This window comes from Typopeltis vanoorti, chromosome 24, assembly GCF_054136105.1.
Source record: "Typopeltis vanoorti isolate ZY-2024b chromosome 24, IOZ_Tvanoo_1.0, whole genome shotgun sequence".
Taxonomy (NCBI): domain Eukaryota; kingdom Metazoa; phylum Arthropoda; class Arachnida; order Uropygi; family Thelyphonidae; genus Typopeltis; species Typopeltis vanoorti.
Window position 1 is genome coordinate 26,873,004 of NC_143572.1, and position 19,024 is coordinate 26,892,027.

The following is a 19,024-nucleotide window of genomic DNA, read 5'->3' on the forward strand; positions in this document are numbered from 1 at the left end:
TGCCAATCTCTGAAGACCACATTAATTTTAATCTGTCCTCATACTCAACATTCCAGAGTCCTGAGGTAATTTATTTGCCTCTGCACTCTTTTTGTTGCCTTGTCACCAATATAGCCAGGTGACCAGATTTGCACAGAAATTCAAAAATATGGACAGATTAGTGCCTTATATAGTGGAACTGTCACCTCCATACTTGCGTGTGTTGTTCTCATTATGGCAGCAATTTTCTAAATGAACCTTACAACTTTTGTGATGTATCCCCGAATTTCAGTTACTTAATCCACCAAGATACAGATCTCTTGTCTTCTCTGCCTTCTGAAGCAAAGTCGCTCAAACATTATAAACCACCATGACATGGTGGTTTGGCCATGATAAACCCATAGCACGGTGGTTTATCATGTCCAAAGTTCATAGCTTTTCACATAGCAACACTGATGGGGCATCTATATTCTTCAGTGCAGAGCCCAAACTATTCAAATCCTTTTGTAGCAACATCACGTGAGAACTTCCTGACATGTTCTTCCTAATTTATCATCATTAAAAAACAAACGAATATCTTCTTTCACACCCTGAATTATATTGATATATAAATGAAACAACTGATCCCAGAACAGAACTTTGTACTATCCCACTCATCAACTTCCCTTCTCCCCCCCACGGACATTGCACCCCATACACAACTAACGGACTCCATCAGCAGAGTCATAACTAGAATTTTTTGTGCTCTGTGGAAAGTTTTCTTTTTTAGGGACTCCTTAAGTTTTTTGTGGAATTAAAAAATAACTGAAAAGTGCAGTATAATGGTAAATTTTATTAATACATTATATATTTTTTATATTTTATATATTTATTGATATTGCAGATATGTAATATTTTAAACGAAAATAATTATTTGAATTGTACTTTTCTTGCTATCATTTCAGCAAATTCATTAAATGATATCACTACTATTAATAAGTTTTGTGATTTGATGTTTTGGTTGAAATTAAAATACACTATTTGATGTTCTACATTTCTGTATTATACATGTTTGTAAGTATATGAGCTTTGCATTATGGGATACTAAGGCAAGCAATGTGAAGACATTAGCCATTATGTACAAGTTGCCCAGTTGTGAAGTTACTTCACTTGCAAACTTTGTTTGCTTACACTTAGATAAAGCATTAAACCAAGAATATAATTTCTTATCTTTAATTTATGGTATACCCAAGTGGGAAAAAACTTTCATTATCTGTCTCTTGGTATTACTTCTGTGTCTGGCTTCCACTGATGAGGCCTCAATAAAGGTCCAAACTGGCCTGGGAAGTGACCCTTCCCATGATCCATAGCATTATACATTTCTGTAAAGATATCTGCTTTGCATTATGAGATACTAAGACAAGTGATGTGAAGTCGCCTCTATTTATGAGTTGCCTAGTCATGAAGTAACTTCACTTGCACACTTTTGTTTGCTTACACTTGGATAAAGGATTAAACCAAGAATAAAATTTCTCATCATCATCAAATTTCTGACATGTACCCTCAAGGGGTGTACAGGATAGTATGATAGTACTACATGAAAAATTTATATGATTACTAACTTTCTATTAACAATTTTCCTCCAAATCAATCAGTTACCTGTCAAGACTCCCACATAGTCAGATCTTATATTTCTATCTTCTAAGGCACTTTTTGCCATATCAATCCACCTATATCTTAGACTTCCTCTGGGTCTTTTTCCTGCCAACCTGACAGAGAGCACTTGTTTTGCTAATCTTTTCTTTTGCTAACAATCTCTTGTTTTGCTAAGCCGCCATAGCGCAATTGGAAGAACAATGGAACATTGCACCCTTCTATTGGAAAAAAGCTGGGTTCGAATCTCATCGTCACGAGGGAATCCTTATGTGGGCTTTTTCAGTTGAAGGTGAGTTAGCTAATCTCATACGGTGGTAGCAGGGTTTTTCCCTCCAGGAAACTTGGGTATTTCATCCTGTGTACAGACAAATCAGCCTTCAGAACACACACAATTTACAGACAAAAAAATACTATTGTTGGTGATGATGGGCGATAGATGACGTTCATGGTAGTAGTGTTGTAGTTGGAGAATTAAGTAGTAGTGAAGAGGATGAGATGTATTTAGCGAAGTAGAGTAGAGTGCCCTTCCATGATGAGTCCAAGATTATTATTATTACGCGAAACCCTGCAGGTGTCATGTAATAATCTTTCCTCTCCCATTCTGTTTAAGTGACCATACCACCTGATATTAGCTCTGCTAACACATTCCTGGATGCTAACAATGTCAAGTTCATTCCTAATATCCTCATTTTTATTATGATATTGCCATTGATACCATCTGTTCATGCCACTAATCTTTTTCAGGACGCTCATAGCTGTGGTCTCTAATCTTCGGTCAAGTGCTTTATTTCTAACCCAGCTCTCAGTTCCATAAGCTTAAATTGGTTTGAACACTGTCTTGTTGTACAGCTACTCGAGTGTTTTGACTAATTTCTCTCTTATTCCATATAAGTTTACTCGGTTGACTTCTACCATACCAGCTTTGTTAATTCTGTTGTCTATCTCATCTCATTTTCCTTTCCCCCTCTTTTACCTTGCGGTGTGAAGGGTTTATTAATCATCAGACCTCAACCATTCACAGGATAAGGGTCAGCCGTACACCCTGGTGTATCCTATGTTCGCAGTGTTGAGTTCTCAAGGTTGGTTTGCCTGCTTTGTGGGATGAAAAACTCCAGATAAACTGTGGAGAAAAAAACCTCTGTCCACGCTCAACCGGCTAACTTGCTATAGCTGAGGAAGATCCTTCAGTTCCTCACGTCTCCGATGAGAATCGAACCTAGGACACTCCTTCCCCAGGCATATGGTTGCGAAGCACACAGCCACTAGGCTAACTGCACAGACTCTGTTGTCTATTTCTATATTTAATTTACCATTTTCACTAAAAATTGTGTCTAGGTAGCTAAAATGTTTCACTTGTTCTATAGGTTCTCCATTCGCAAAGCAGTTGATTTAATATTTTCAGTGCTTCTGTCTATTTTCATTATCTTTGGCTTGTTATTGCTGACCTTCATACAAATCTATTACAACAATTATTCAATTTATTCAGGGAATCCTGCAGACTTGTACTGGCTTTATTTAAAAGTATAATATCATCTACATACAGTAAAGAGCTGATACTCCAATTTTGATATCAGGTTTAATACCACTTTCCTTCATAATGTGATTGATATAGATAATGAATAACAGAGGGGATAATGTACATTCTTGTCTGACTCCAGATTTAACATCAAACCTCCTTCAATTCTAACTGCCGACTAATAACTACAACTCCAATAAAGTCTAAGTAATGCTTGAATTAATTCCCCATTGACACCATATAACTGTAGCGATTTGAATAGCTTCTCAATTGGTACCTTGTCATATGATTTTCCACATCTACAAAACTTAAATACAGATCTTTGTTATATTCCCATGATTTCTCTACTATTTGTCATAAAGTGAAACATCTGATTTTGACAGCCTCTATTTGGCCTGAATCCAGCTTGTTCTTTACCAAGCTTCCTTTCCACAATCCTTCTAAACCATTTCTCAAGTATACTTGCATAAATCTTACCAGGAAATACCTGTGTATTTCCCTACTGAGTAATTCTCACATTCAGTGTTATTTCCCTTTTTATATATGGGTACTATGAGAGCTCTACTCCAATTATCTGGAATTCGTCTCTCTGTCCAGGTCTTCTGAACTATGCAGTGCAGCCACTGCAAGACTTTTATACTTCCATACTTGAGCCATTCTGATAGAATATCATCAACTCTATCTGCCTTTCCACATTTCAGGTTGTTGATGGCTTTTTCTACTTCAGGTATGTATATGTGTTCCTGACTGTATGTCTGTTGAGTGTTTTTACCATTTTGCTGTCACTGATTGTTTCATTTAGCAATTTTTCGAAGTAATTACTCCATACATCAAGGATATCTTTTTCTCCAGTTTTCATGTCACCTTTATCATCTCTAATTCCTTTTACAGCACTCTTTCCTCCATTTCTGAGCTTTTTCAACAACCTCCAGAATATTTTGCCACGTTCTTGATATATATTTTTTATGTTCTTGCCAAAGTCTTCCTGTAACTTTTGTTTAGCTAGTTTTACACAGTGTTTAGCATTCTTACATTTGTCTCTGTATTCTCTAAGAGCACAAGCTAACTTATTTGCCAGGAACTTTTGATATGCTTTCTTCTTTTCTTTCACTGCCTCTTTAACTTTCTGTGTCCACAATGGAGTTCTGATTTTTCTATCCTTGCAGACAATCTCACCATATGCCTCTCTGGCTGAATCAATCAGTGTTTTCTTCAGGACTTGCCACTGAATCTCCAAGGTTTGGTTCCTGTTCTCAAACTATTTCATTTTTTCTTGAATAATTGTATTTTAGTCTACAGTTCACATCGGAGCTGCTCAACTTGTATTCGCTTTAAAACTTTCTTACATGTTCTTTTCAGTAATTCAATTGTATCCTGATCAAGACTTAAATAGCAACCACTTCCAATTTCAAATCTTCTGTACACTAGTGTCCTGCACCAGTGACAAAACATCACAAACAACAATAACATGATCATTGAGACTAAAATAAAGAGCAAAAAAAAAAAAAAAAAAGGTGACGAGATAGCTTCCGGGAATATGCCTGCTGGCATTTACGAGTCACCTTAGCACAGACCACCTTAGGAAACATGCATGCTGCCAAGTATCCGTATGTTCGCTTTCTAATTTGGTCCATTTTTTAATGTTTCACTGGCCTGACAGCTGTTTCAAACTGGTTGGTTTTCATCAGAGACCAGGCGGAAACCTTAAGAGATCAAAAACTCTTTCAATACTAAGGCACTTGAAACACTGGAGAGGTGTAATTTTCATAAGCGAACTCTCGGTCATTTTCGTAAAAGTATTTAATAAAATAAAGACCAAAATGCTTCATGGGTGACTTGTAAATGCTGATGGGTATATTCCTGTAAGCTCTCTGGTCAACTTATTTTTATGAAATTTTCATAGTTTCTACATTTGCCTTTGAAATAATGCTGGATCTAATATCCATTTGATTTTTATAATTTTTGCATCGCCGAACTGAAGCCTTTTGGCTCTTTAATTTAATAAAGCACTGACAGAGAGTTCGCTTATGAAAAATACACCTCACTGGCATTTCAAATTCCTTAGTATTGAAAGAGTTGTTGCTCTCATAAGGTTTCTTAAGAGAGAAAACCACAGTATACCCGAAAGATGAGCTTGTTAGGAAGGGGTCAAGTGTGTTGGCAAATTGGAGGGAGTTATCAGGTATCCTGGTAGGAAGATTGATCTGAGATAGGTCATTGCTGATGGCAAACACTTCAGAATCCTTGCCTGCTTTTTTGGTGAAACTGGAGAAAGGGAGCCAATGTTGAGTTATGGACATTGAAGTCCCCAAGAAGAATGACCACACTATTGGTATTTCGACTTCAGAAACTCGAGCTTCAGAGAGAGATAGTTGAAGAGGTCAGAGTTTGGAGAGCAATAGAGGGAGCATATGAAAAAGGGCAGTTTGATTGGGTAGAGAAATTTTGATCCAGAGCATATCAAACAGTGAGGGGGTTCAAGGATTTGCAGTCTCTGGCATTGTATGTTGGTTATGACAAATGCACAGACGACATCCTTGTGGTGGAAAGAGCTATGTAATGTATAGTTTTGGACAGCTGTTGAGGTTGCCAGCTGGGGGTTCTGATAGGAATGGTTTATATTGCTGTTCCCCACAAGTTGGCCGAGGACCAAAAAATGTATCGAATTGAACACTGCAAGGACCTCATTAAAACCGTTTGTAAGGACTCAAACTTCCTTGAAATGATTGTTACTGGTGATGAAATTTTGAGTATGAACCCAAAACAAAGTGTCGGAGTGCTGAGTGGAGACCACCAGAAGAGGGGCATCTGAAAAAAAGTCGCTTAGAGAAATCAAAAGCAAAGATAATGCTGATTTGTTTCTACGATTCCAAGGGCAAAGAATTCATTCTGCCTGGCCAAACAAACAATCAGTGGCGAGTTTTATCTCGAAGTTTTGAAGCGATTTGATAGCAAGAATTCGTCGTGTATGGCATGAATATCGTGATGCAGGCAGTTGGTCACTTTTGCGATAATGCACCATCTCATCGTTCGAACATTGTGAGACAGTTTTTGAGCAAAAACCAAGTTTGTGTGTTGGATCACTCGCCGTAGTCACCTGATTTTAGCACCCTGTGACTTCTTTCTCTTCCCCCGACTTCATTTGCCGATGAAATGAAAACGATACGACACCATTGAAAATGTTCATGTGGCAGTAACCATGACCCTCAACAGTATCCCAAAAACCGATATAAAAAAAAACTCATTTAATGAATTAATTGACCATGCCAAATGTGTCGAAGCTGAGGGAGTGTATATTGATTGAAGTAAATGATTTGAATAATTATAATTGGCCTGTGTTTTATTTTCTATCAAAAGTTTGGTTTCTTTTTTGGACAGAGGGTGTATATCTTAAAAAAACGTGAATTTTCTAAAGTGTCCCAGCTGTAGGGATAGCAGGGGAATTTCGTGGTTGGGTTTCTGAAGAAGATTAGGTTAAAGGGAAGAGCATGGAATTTGTTGATTTTCATGGCTGAAGGTGTCATGAATGTAATTAATTTCATTGGTGAGACTGGTCCAAACAGATGGTTTGAGCTCTATTTAACATTAATAATACCATGGGCAGTGTGAAATATGAAAATTATGTAAAAGTTTGTCCTAAAATATTCCTTCCATAATCAAAAACATGAGCAGGTGCTTCTTCCAGTTCTTTCCTGACAAACATGAAACCTGCTTTAAACACACCTTCAAATATGAATTTGGTTAATTCATGGGTTTGTGCTATTGTCACCCTAGATGGACTTCAGTCTTCTAGTAGAAGGCTGACTATTAATTGGTAATGATGTTTTCACATTGACTAGGCATTTTTTTTTTTTTGTACACTTTTATTTTATTCAACTTAAAATGAAAATAAATTAATAATTTTAGTTGTACTAAATTATAAAAACAAATTATCCAGTTTTCTTCTCAGCTGTACTGTTATTTTATTTTTTACATATGAGTTAGAAGAATTATTTTTATTGTTCTTTATTGCTAGAGGAGAGGGGCAGGGGAACTCCATTGCTGTTGAAATTATGTGTTTTTAATATCCAGATTTTGCTTTACTAATCTTAAAGTGCAATGTGTGTGTGTGTGTGTGTGTGTGTGTGTGTGTGTGTGTGTGTGTGTGTGTGTGTGTGTGTGTGTGTGTGTGTGTATTGAGAGGTAATTCTTTTGTGTGTGTGTGTAAAATGCTTCTTTTCAATAAAGAATTATGTTCATTGCTGTGTAATATCCTTGAAATTCTTTTCAAGGTAAATATTTTTCTCTAATTATACGAATAATTCTCTTTTACCATTTTAGAGAGCTATAGAACCACCAGAAGTAAAACATGAGCGTCTCTTTGTTGTCTCAGTTCTTGGACTTATTGTCAACTTAATAGGTATTTTTGCTTTTCAACATGGGCATGGACATTCCCATGGAGGAGGAGGTATGTAAGAACTTTTTAAAATTAATAAGTACAAAAAAAAATATGTAAATATAATTAGGCAATGTCTGTCCATCAGGCTTTCTTTGAAGACTTGGAATTAATATTGGAAACTTGGCAATTACATCTAACAAACAAGCTTGGGTGTTGAACATTATTCATAACTTATTTTAACAGTATTGTTAAATATGTGTTTATTTTTTATTATTATCTTATTAAAATGTCTTGTCGTCTGCGCCTTTCTAAAAACTATAGTTATCTTGTTTAAATCTTTCTTCTTAATCTTTACTATACTTCTGACTTATGGCCGAAAATAATATAGCTCACGTGTGCAAAATTTACAGAACAAAGAAATCGCCTCTGGCTGGAGCTAATCTCTTTGTCTGACCGACTGGTGTTTATTCTCAACTGAATTTAGAAAATTTATTTAGTTTCTAGCTGCGCTACCAAATTCGTGGGTGGGAGGTGAATCTCCCTCCAAAGAATTAACACACAGTAAACCACACGGAACTTTTCTCTCTTTATTCTAAGTAAATCTATCAACTTAAATTTTCTGTTATGTAGTCGTAACAATATCTATTTTTAAGGCTCACACAGATTCGAATTAATGAGTAGTGCATTGGAAATAGAAATCAGGCAAGTTATTTAAACAAGAAAACAATTTATTTAACATCAATGAAATGTACAATGGGTCAATTTTAAGTACTAAATAATTTAGCTTCTGTGCTTCAAATTACAACTAATGACTACGTTTACAATTTAGTTCCTCATCATATTCAATTCTACTAAGACCACGTGTCTATAATTTTCTCTCATTAAACTTGGTTATACTCAGATTTATCTTACATAACATTCTGCAGACTTAGGCAATAGCTATAACATAAAATACATGATGTTTCACATTAAATTAACCAGACCTTCTCTCACATTTAACAAAATATCTCAACTATCAGCATAAGGCCTAAAGTCCTCAAGTATTACTATAAAACAAGTCCCTTAATTAAATCACCCTCACAATCTTCTTATTTCTAGCTCAACAAAGGAAAAATCTTACTTTGAACAGATGTCTGGTCTTTTTTCTGAATGATCCCTGAAATTACTTCCTTCTATTACCGTCCAACTTTAGTACTGCACTTCGATATCATCTCCGGGATTTCGTGAGATCTCCTTAATATCGGCGAACATTTGGATCTTGGCGGCACGAAAATTCGACATCTAATTTCTTCTAAAACTGTTTATCTTAGTCACGTTGCTTTCTCGGCATTTTCTATCTGGAACGCAGGTCTCCGATGGTGATTAGAAATTATCTCCAATGATATTAGCAAAACTCCACTGTTGTAATGTACATCATAACTTCAAGTCAGAACCCCACGTGACCCAGGACCAGATCGACTCGAACTCGTACTCCAAGAAAAAGGCAAGACAAGACCCCGTTTCAATGTAGCGAACTGCTATTTATATGTTCCCGATGACCTTCATTTTTGCTTACGTCATCGTCCACTGGGTACCGTAATTTTCTGCACCCGACACCCACGTCTATCGGTGCAATTAGATGGGAGACCACCGTGTAATATAGCGCTGCATGTGTACAGTAGCCTCGGGTAATGACTTAATCTTCTTAATCCTGTCTGGAATTTTTTTGTTCACTATGGCATACTTAGACACAATACAATCTCCTTTGTTCTTACACAAAACTATTGATAATACATTATTCATAATTTAAAAAAAAAAAAACATTATTTCTATTACAATTACACCAAGTTTATTCATTGATATACAAGTATTTTAGCAGGATTTAGTATACTTGTAAAATCTGAATAAAAGGTATTATATTACTAAAATCCCTTTTATTCAAGATTTAACAGTATTAACTACACCAACCTAATATATTTTATTTAAAAAATGTTTCTTAACTAATTGGCTTATATTTCACTGAATTTCAGATCAAATAAAGTATAGCATGCTGCTTTGTGCTCTGAAGATGCCGATTGAGATTCAGTGAAATATAAGTTAGTTAATAAACATCTTTTTTTTTTTTTATAAAATAGTTCATTTGTTGTTGTTTTTGTTAATGCCGTTAAAATAAGTTTTAATTGGCAAGTACATAAAGTCCAAGTGTTTTTATTGCGCTACATATAACAATAACCATTTTTATGCAATTTGGAATCTGAATTAAATGTTCTCTTTTTTTTGGATAAATGGGGATTTGTAGGGGTTTTATTTTTTATTTATTTTTTTATACCAATCTGAAACTTACTACCTATATAAAAGCCAGTGAGTTGGTAGCCAAAAAACAAAATGTCAACAATAACATCATAAATGAGAATTTCCTTGTTTCTTCTCATTTAAGTTTGTGCACTTTGTTTTAACATAGTGTTAATGATGGCTAATCTGTGTCCTGAACAGAAATCCAGCAGATACTTATTATTATTATTACTTTGCTGTTTTCTCCAAATTTATCATTATATCAGCTGTCTTCTCTAATTAAGCTGGGGCCTTGTTTAACTAGGCCCCAGCTGTTTAGACATTAGAAATCCCAGTTGATTTGCTGCATTCCTTAAAAGGTTATCTAGCTTTAATCCCTAAGCAATCCCAATAACTTTGAAAGATAATATTTTGAGCTTCACACATGAAAATTTATTCTTGTTTAATTTTATGTAGGTGCACTAATGCAAGAGATATAAGAGATTTATATAATTTAATATTGCAGTTCACTTTTCTTAATTATTTTAACGAAAGAATATGAAAAACCATATATTTGTCAAGTACAGACAAGTGAAAGTTTGCACTAAAAATACCAGAATATTTGATAATTAAAAAATGTGCTCCACCTTTTCCACAGTTTATGCACTGCTTTATTTGAAAGACATGAATCCTGGTTTAGACCATAATTTCACTTTCCATTACAGTTTTTTCAAGTCATGTTTCAATTTATTTTTTTATTTTTTATTTATTTATTTTTTTTATCTGTTGTTGGAAATTAAGAGAAGCAATTCCATTATAAAGAATACACACAGAAGATCTAAATACCTATACATACAATTTGAATGTATTCAGAAACTTCAGTTACTCAGTATAAGCATTTATTTTCCTTCATTGAATATTATTATTATTATTATTAAATAATAAATTTATCTACTCATTTAATAATATTAAATTTGTCATACACCTATATAATGGATATCTTATAATATTGAAGTTTCCATTACTTAATGTAAATTCCAACTTACAAAAATTATCCTGAAAAAAAAAAAAAAAAAAAAACTACCCTATAGATATAAAATGAGCCTTTTTATGAAACGTTTTTTGTCAAGTTATTTGAAACGTATTGAAACTCAGGGGCTACCATGAATGTCGAGTCATCAGAATTCAAGAAGAACTGGCCTACCATTCCTGAACTTAGGAGGGTTGGACGTCAGGGGGGGGGGTACTGAAGTACCACGGATGTAAGGAATGGTGATGGCATTTCTGGTGGTACTTCAGAAAAAATAGCCAGATCATTAAAAAAGTACAACCTCCATACAGCTTTTAAGCCCAACCGTAAACGTGCTACCCTTATCCGCTCCACTAAAGACCAGCTCCCTCCTCTTTCAGTGCCTGGTGTATATATAGAGTACCTTGTTCCTCTAAACTTGCCTACTTCGGACAAATAGGCAGGTCAGCATCCATCCAGTTAGAAGAATGCAGTTCTTACATCTGCAAGCATGATTATGGTCAGTCCGGCCTTGCGGACCATGTTTTGGATACATCCCACAGGACCTCCTGGGAAAAAAACTACCATGCTCCACCATAGTAAATTCAAAAAAGAAAGACTATTCTTTAAATCTGCATCTGCACTCAGTAATCAACCTAATTTAAACAAATATGGTTGCATTAAACTTCCCAAAATTTGGGAAACTTTAATTATCAGAGAGATCCCCTCTTTACATCCCAGGCCACCTGCAAATGCCCATAGAGGGCACACCACCTAGATAGGACTTTAGTTTCACTTTGTATTGTATTTGTGTGTGTGTTTTGTTACAAAAAGTTTTTGTAATCCCTGAAGATGTCTCTGTGATGGAGACGAAATATTGGAAGTATTAAAATTAGTTTTAATCCTTTCTCAGTGCTGTTAATATTTCATTGAACCTCTAACATGAATTCTTCACAGCACTTAAGCCTCAACACACGGAAAAGGAAAACTTGGTCCTTGTTGAAAATCTAGAAGCAGAGTAGGAAAAATTATTTCCAGACATATAGAAATGTTTTGGGAAAATTTGAAGAAAAGAGCAAACGTAAGAATAATGGAAAGCACCTGCTGAATTTCTGTTCACAGCATGAACTAGTCATTACTAACATCATATTCGAACATAAAGAGGTGCATACATTCAAATGGAGAGAAGACACAAGAAATTGACTGTGTTGTCGTTGATAGCCATGTCTTCACACTGGTTCAAGATACAAGAGTATACATATGATTTGAAATAGTAAGTGATCAACATAGTTTTGAACACAATTGAATTTCATATTGTAAGTAAGCTTTTTTTTAAAAAAAAAAGAATTAAATTTGAGCAGCTTTCAGAGGCAAACTGAAGATTTAAATAGAAAAACTGAAAGAGTTTGAAAACAAGAATGAAACTTTGGAGGTTCATTGGAAGATCCTGAAGAAAATATTGATTCAGCCAGAGAGGAATGTGGTTGAGGTTGTCTGCAAGGATAGAACTGCCTGCAAATCAGAACTCAGTGATGGACTCATAAAGCTAAAGAAGTGGTTAAGAAAAGAAGGAAGCATATAGAAATTCCTGACAAGTAGTATTTAGAAAGTTCCTGGAAAATAAGTCAGTATGAGTTCTGAGAAAATGCAGAGAGAGAAGCAATATATAAAAGTAGCTAAACAGAAATCATGAGAAGACTTCTAAGAACATAGAAGATAAATATCAGGAAGATAGCAAAATGTTCTAAAGGCTATTAAAAATTCTTAGAAAAGTTAGAAAGAATGCTGCTAAAGGAATCAGATGATAATGGTGACAAAAAAAAATTAAGATATAATGATATTCTAGATGTCTTCAGTAATTGTTGAATTATTGTTAAATGTAATGAAACAAGAAGTGATAGAATAGTTGTTGAAAAAAACCCATCAAACACCTGGTATGTCGGCAGCTGGAAGATGATATTCGATCCAATCTTAGATCGAATATGATCAGAATTTCAGCATGGGTCACATGTACAAATTCTTGATTTTTAGAATAGAGCTGTCATGGTAGCTGTCATAAAGAGGAAATAAAATAATGTGAGAGATTCCTCTATAATTTCCTATTGAGTGTTCGAATAAGATTTTATGCAAAACTATTTGAGAAAAGGTTAGCAAAAATTGTGGAAGGGAAACTTGAAAATGAACAAAGCTGCTTTCAGTCAAAAAGAGGTTGTCAGGATTATATTTTCACTTTAGGACAAATACAGGTAGTTCCCATCTTTACGAATTAATTGGTTCCTGGTGACCATTCATAAAGTGGGAGTTTATTTGCCTTAGAAATAATGCTATAAGTGAGAGTTACGTTTATAAGAAGGAATATATAAAATGAATACTAAATGATAAGAAAAGACTTGACTTTCCAAAGATTTACATATTTGAAAAGTAACATAAGAAAAATTTCAATTAAAAAAGATTCTTCGGGGAAAAAAAAAAAAAACCTAATTTCTATATCACCGGGTGAATCGGCAGCCATCAAGGTAGTAGGAGATATATTAGGAAGCTATGGTGCATCTTTTTTTCAAAGAAGGCCCCTCGAGTGTCATCTACTTCATTGCTATTTTAAACGAAAAGAAGCATTGACTTTTGCTTCTTTTCGTTTAAAATAGCTCAGTAGCAAGCAGAAGCATTATTCATTTTGCAGGAAAATTAACTAAATCATTCAGTCTGAATCTTGTGATTCAAAGATTGCTTGAGCTTTTTCAAGAAGTTTAAATTCTTCTTTTAGACCTTTTAAAGTGAAAAACTGAGTTGCAGCTTCATATTTGTTATCTTCTTTGTCTTTTCTTTATTTCTTGTTCCTCTAATTTAAGGAGATCATTGGGTAAGAGTTCCATAGTGTGAGATTGAAACAGCTCATTAACATCACCTTCTGAAGTTTCCATTTGGAACTGGTTAGCCATACCTAAAATCTCTTGATTTTCAGAATTTACAATCTTTGTTAGGTCTTCAAAGCTTTTGAAATTATCATTAAACAGAGGACAAAGTTTATGCCATACTCATTTCATAATTTTTTCAAAAACTTTATGCCAGGCAGTCTGTGGTACCCAAATTGTATTTAAATGTTGAATTTCTTCTAAAAACTCTTTGATTGAAAAGTTTCCATCTTTATCAGTTGCTTCTATTAACATTTCAAAAGTCTCTTGGAGATAATGTGCTTTAAACATTGCAATCACTTCCTGATCCATTGGTTGTAAAAGAGAAGTTGTATTTGTTTACATTAGGGTGAACGTAAGCTACTGATGAGAGATAGCTAGGTTCATTATTCAATTATCAGAAGCACTTTAAATGGAATTTGTTTTTTCCCACAATGAAGTTTCACTTCAGGAACAAAGTGATGCATAAGCTAATCTTTGAATAGGGAACCGATGAGCCAAGCCTTCTTATTTGCCTTCCATATTACTGTGAAGAGTATCTTTATTAATACCATTTAAGTTTCTTGGATTTTCTGATTGATTGCACAAATAAGGGTTTTAACTTCCAATCACCAGCACCATTTCCTCCTAATAGTAGAGTGATGCTTTAAAACCTGGCATTGAGGATTCTTCTTTTGTGATGCAAGTTCTTACAGGCATCTGTTTCCAAAAAAGGCCCATCTCATCAACATTAAAAATCTTTTAACGTTGATTAGATTTCCTTCTTTAATTATTTCTTCTAATTTTTCTGGATAAGATCTTGCAGCTTCACCATGTACTTTAAAGTTATGCCAACCAGTTTGCTTTTTATAGCAGTCAAACCACCCACTACGTGCAGCAAAAGTCTCTTTTCAGTCATGGTCTTTCAACATTTTAAAAATGGCTAATGCTTTAGTACAAATCGTTGCATAGGTAATAGACATGTTTAATTATGAATTTGGTCGCTTATCCAAGCAGTTTACAGTTTTTCCATATGAGGAATTATTATTATTTAAGTGACACCTCCAGGGAGTCCAAGGACTCATCGAGGGAGGACACCTACTCTACAGCTCTCCGTCTCCACCACTAAATCCACCAACTACAACAAACTACAACTACACCAATGCCATCTACCACCCACCATTCATATTTTCACAGACAATCACAAACATCCATGCATGGCAGAATTTGAACCTGCAGCCTTTTGGCTGGAGAGCGGATACACTAACCACTCGGTGAACCAGGTTGTATTATACTGCCTGTTTCTTTATTACACAACCATGTAGACTGCATAGATTGCACATATTTTACTTCTTTCAAATATTTTTCTTTATCCTTTAACCACCTTACTGTCCATTATGGATCAGATATGCATCCTCATATGCTTCGTATCCATCATATATTTCAATGTAATATCAATGGTATTACAATTTTAATATGCACTTCGCATCCATGATAACCTTGACGTCTATAGACGTCATGGCCTGTAGCATGGTTAAAATGATGCAAACTATAGAAGTGGCAAGAGAAAATTTTTCAGAAAGAGCTTTAACCTCTCTACCAGCCGTGGTGAATGAAATAGTGAGACCAACTTGTACTTCTTATCCATATTATTCAATAGGTGTTACAGAATCATATCCAGATTTATCTGGACGTATATATACATCCTGGCCGTTTGGGGTGTTAACAGTGCCACTGTTGTGTTGACTTCCTTCTAATATATGTGCCTTTTAGTCTATCATACAAATACTTTAAGACTCTTTCTCAGGTATCACATGGTACCTCTGAATAACAATGGAATTGCCTCAGGATCGAGCCAATACCAGAGTATCAGAGTATCTGAGATCAACCTCTCCTAAAGCACTAAGAAATTTATTTTTTATTGCTGCGCCACTTAGGGCTTGTAGATTAAATAAACTATATCAATCAAGAGGCAATCTCTAAATTGTACTTAAGTGATACCTTGACCTTGCAGATGTGGCCAAAATCTCTTCTTTCTAATTTCCCGCCTAGGTTCACATTAAGTTTTATAAGAGGTGCACTGGATTCCAAATTACAGGTAGTCTTAATTGGATTCAAATGCAAGGTTTGTTGAACACTATAATTATATATATACAGTACATGTTAGTTTAGTTCTCATTCTCATTCCTGACAATTAGGTTAACATTAAAACACTCTAACAACATACAGATACTCAAACTGATTATTTTTATATTAGCAATATCAATCTTATCAACAAACAAGCACTCTAACTAGGTATGATATTCACAGCAATAATTTTTCCAATCCAGTCACAACCAAACCACTCTAGATAGCATCAATGTCTTTTATAATTTGTTATTAATATCACTCTTTACTCTGAATTTTATCATAACACTCTTTAAACACATATTATAATTCAATTCCGTAAGGAGACAGTAAATTTACGGTATTTATCTCAAGATCACTACAGTTCAGTTCTTTATAATACTAATAATGTTCTTTCCTCTGAATCACAACGCAGCACAAATCCTTTCATCCATAGATAACAAAATTAATAAATTCTACTTATCTATCTTGAACATTCATCACATTAATTGATTTTCAGGAATTTGTTTCTCCTTGATCGAATTTTCCATAGGTTCCTCTCTGGCTTTAAACACGCACGTGGTTCTCCGTGCTATCGATGAACTTGTACAATCTCTGCATAACGAGCATATAACCTTTCCTTCTGGGGATGGCTGGACCTATACTTGCTCCACGGGACTACGAACCTCAAGTTTCCACCGATGCCTCGATCAAAACCTCCGGAGTGGAGGCGCTGCCACCCCTCTCCAGTTCATGACACCGAGAGATCAACACCAGGAGATCAGGAACAAAAAGCCTCGTGTGGGGAGTTCTTGACCCTTTTATTTTGCCTTCTATCTCGATGATTCTCGCACTCCGTGATGCCCACCTAGCACTTTCACGTGGGTTGACGTCACAGCGTCCACCTTTCTCCGCTACCTTTCTCGAACATCGTCGGTACGCGATTGCCCGGGACAAACCGCTCCCCTCGCATTACTGCTTTGTGACCTTTGGATTTACATCCTCTTTAGAAATTTGTGCAAGTCATTCAACAACTCCTAATACTTATGACTAACAAATATTAAGTATTTACATTTCCACTGTTATTTACACAAACTAGTGAGTGGTCTTTTGTTAAAATACTAGATAACTACTCTTTTTTCTTAAATTTGAAATATTTAACATATTTACAAAGCTGTATTATAATACCTAGAGACAAACACATGTATTTATTTTCCTTTTCATTGGGTTATGTATGTTAAACCGTGATAAGATTGTGAATTCCTAAAATCACAATTTAACACCACCCTCTTGATGGCTGGTAATAATTTCGTATTTTTTCTCTAACATAATTACTTTTGTTTGTTTCTTTTGCTCATTTTCTGGTTTTGCACTGTTGCTTCTTTTTGACATTGTTGGAAAGGGTTATAGTTAAAAAGAAAACAAAATAAAAAATCAGGTGTGTAATTGAAAAAAACTACGAATAACACACTCGTGTTGCCAAGGCTCGTGAGTGACTGATCATTACATACTGAGTATTTCCGTACATGCCCCTAATCACCTTCGCTGCGCACAATTTAAAATAAAAATTCTGATCCAAAAAATTTGTAAAGTGGGATTCATAAAATGAGAACTACCTCTAGTTGAGAAATCTTGGGAATATAACAAAGATATTTTCCAAGGATATTCTCCAACTAAATTGAATAACTGCTGTAATAAGTGTGGTATGAAAACCCGCAATAAAAAGACAGACTATGAAAATAGGCAGGAATGTTGAAAACATCAATTGCATCCTGAATGGAGAACCTTTAAAACAAGCTATTTGGGTGAAATTTTTAGTGAAGATGGAAAATTAAATATGGAAATAGACAACAGAATTAGCAAAATCTGGTTGGAAATCAACTGAATAAATTTATATGGAATTAGAAAGAAATTAATCAAAACACTAAACTAGCTGTATACAAGACATTGCTTATACCAGTTTTAACTTGTCGATCTGAGAGGCTGGTTAGAAATAAAACACTTAATCAAAGACTGGAGATCACAGGCATGACAGTTCTGAGAAAGATTAGAGTCATGAGTATATGGCATCAGTGACAAAATCACATTAAAAATGTGGATATTAGTAAGGCTTGACTTGCTAGCGTTGTTATAGTCACGTAAACAGAATGACCATAAACAAATATAACAGATATTTGTTGTCAGAATGGCAGGAAAAAACACCTAGAGGAAGACCAAGATCTAAGTGGATTGACACAGAAAGAAGTGCCCTAGAAGACTGAAATATAAGATCTAGCAATATTGGGGTCTTGATAGATGACACTAATTTGGAGGAAAATTATAATATGAAGTTAGTAATAATGTAAACTTTTCATATAGTACTATCATAATATTCTGTACACCCTTATGGGTATATCAGGAATTTGATAATGCTTATCAGTTGATGGGGTGGAGAAGGAATTTGCCTTATAATCTTTATTATCAGCTTTAAAATTTAAGGATTCTGTGTGCATAAATTGTAGTCCCTATGATTTCTCAATCAATTTTTTTATAATTATTTATGCTTATTATATTTCAGTTAAAATCTGATAAAAAGCAACATGTAGCTTAATTCATAATTAATCAACAGATCATTTCGATTAAAATTATGAAATCTCTTACTGTGTTAAATGTAATAACTTTAATTTTCTGACATTTCAATCTTCATATTATGGTCATCATTTTTAAATTTTATTTTTATTTTTTTATTTGTGTTGCAGATATATTTGGAACAAAGAATCTGAAATTTAAAACACTCTCGCCTTTTAAGTTAGTTAAAATCATTCCTCTTTACTTTCACTGTAGCACGTATCATAATCGGGAATTCACCCACCAATAACAAACCATAGCAAACTCCTGATGAAAGCCCATTGAATCAAATTTTTGATTCGCATTTTTGCCTTTATTATATTGGTAAGGTATTCTCAGAATGAACTATATAGGTGGTATTATTATGTTTTTAGATATTATTAAATATGAGTATGTTGGACAGATGTGTGAAATATAAATGGTTGAAAATTCAGCAGAATGGAAAAAACAGATGGGAGGGCATATTGAAGCTACCAACCTGATGTGGATAAAGAACAATAGGAAAAATTTTACATCTGTTACTTCTATAGGCTTGGGGTGAGGGGTGGTATGCAAAGGAAGTAAAGGATATGTAACATATTGGCTCAAGGATGCATGTAGGCTAGTAATTATGAAACTTCAAGTATAGAGACATATTGGACACATGAGGTGGG

General features: G+C 34.6%; 1 protein-coding gene across 1 annotated transcript in view; it reads left to right on the forward strand.

Annotated features, from left to right (window-relative positions):
• Window positions 1–19,024, forward strand: part of ZnT86D (solute carrier family 30 member 7) — a 155,287-nt gene that overhangs the window by 54,946 nt on the left and 81,317 nt on the right. The window contains exon 5 of the mRNA XM_090413411.1: window positions 7,451–7,577. Coding sequence (XP_090269537.1) covers window positions 7,451–7,577 — 127 coding nt within the window. The remainder of the gene's footprint in view (window positions 1–7,450; window positions 7,578–19,024) is intronic.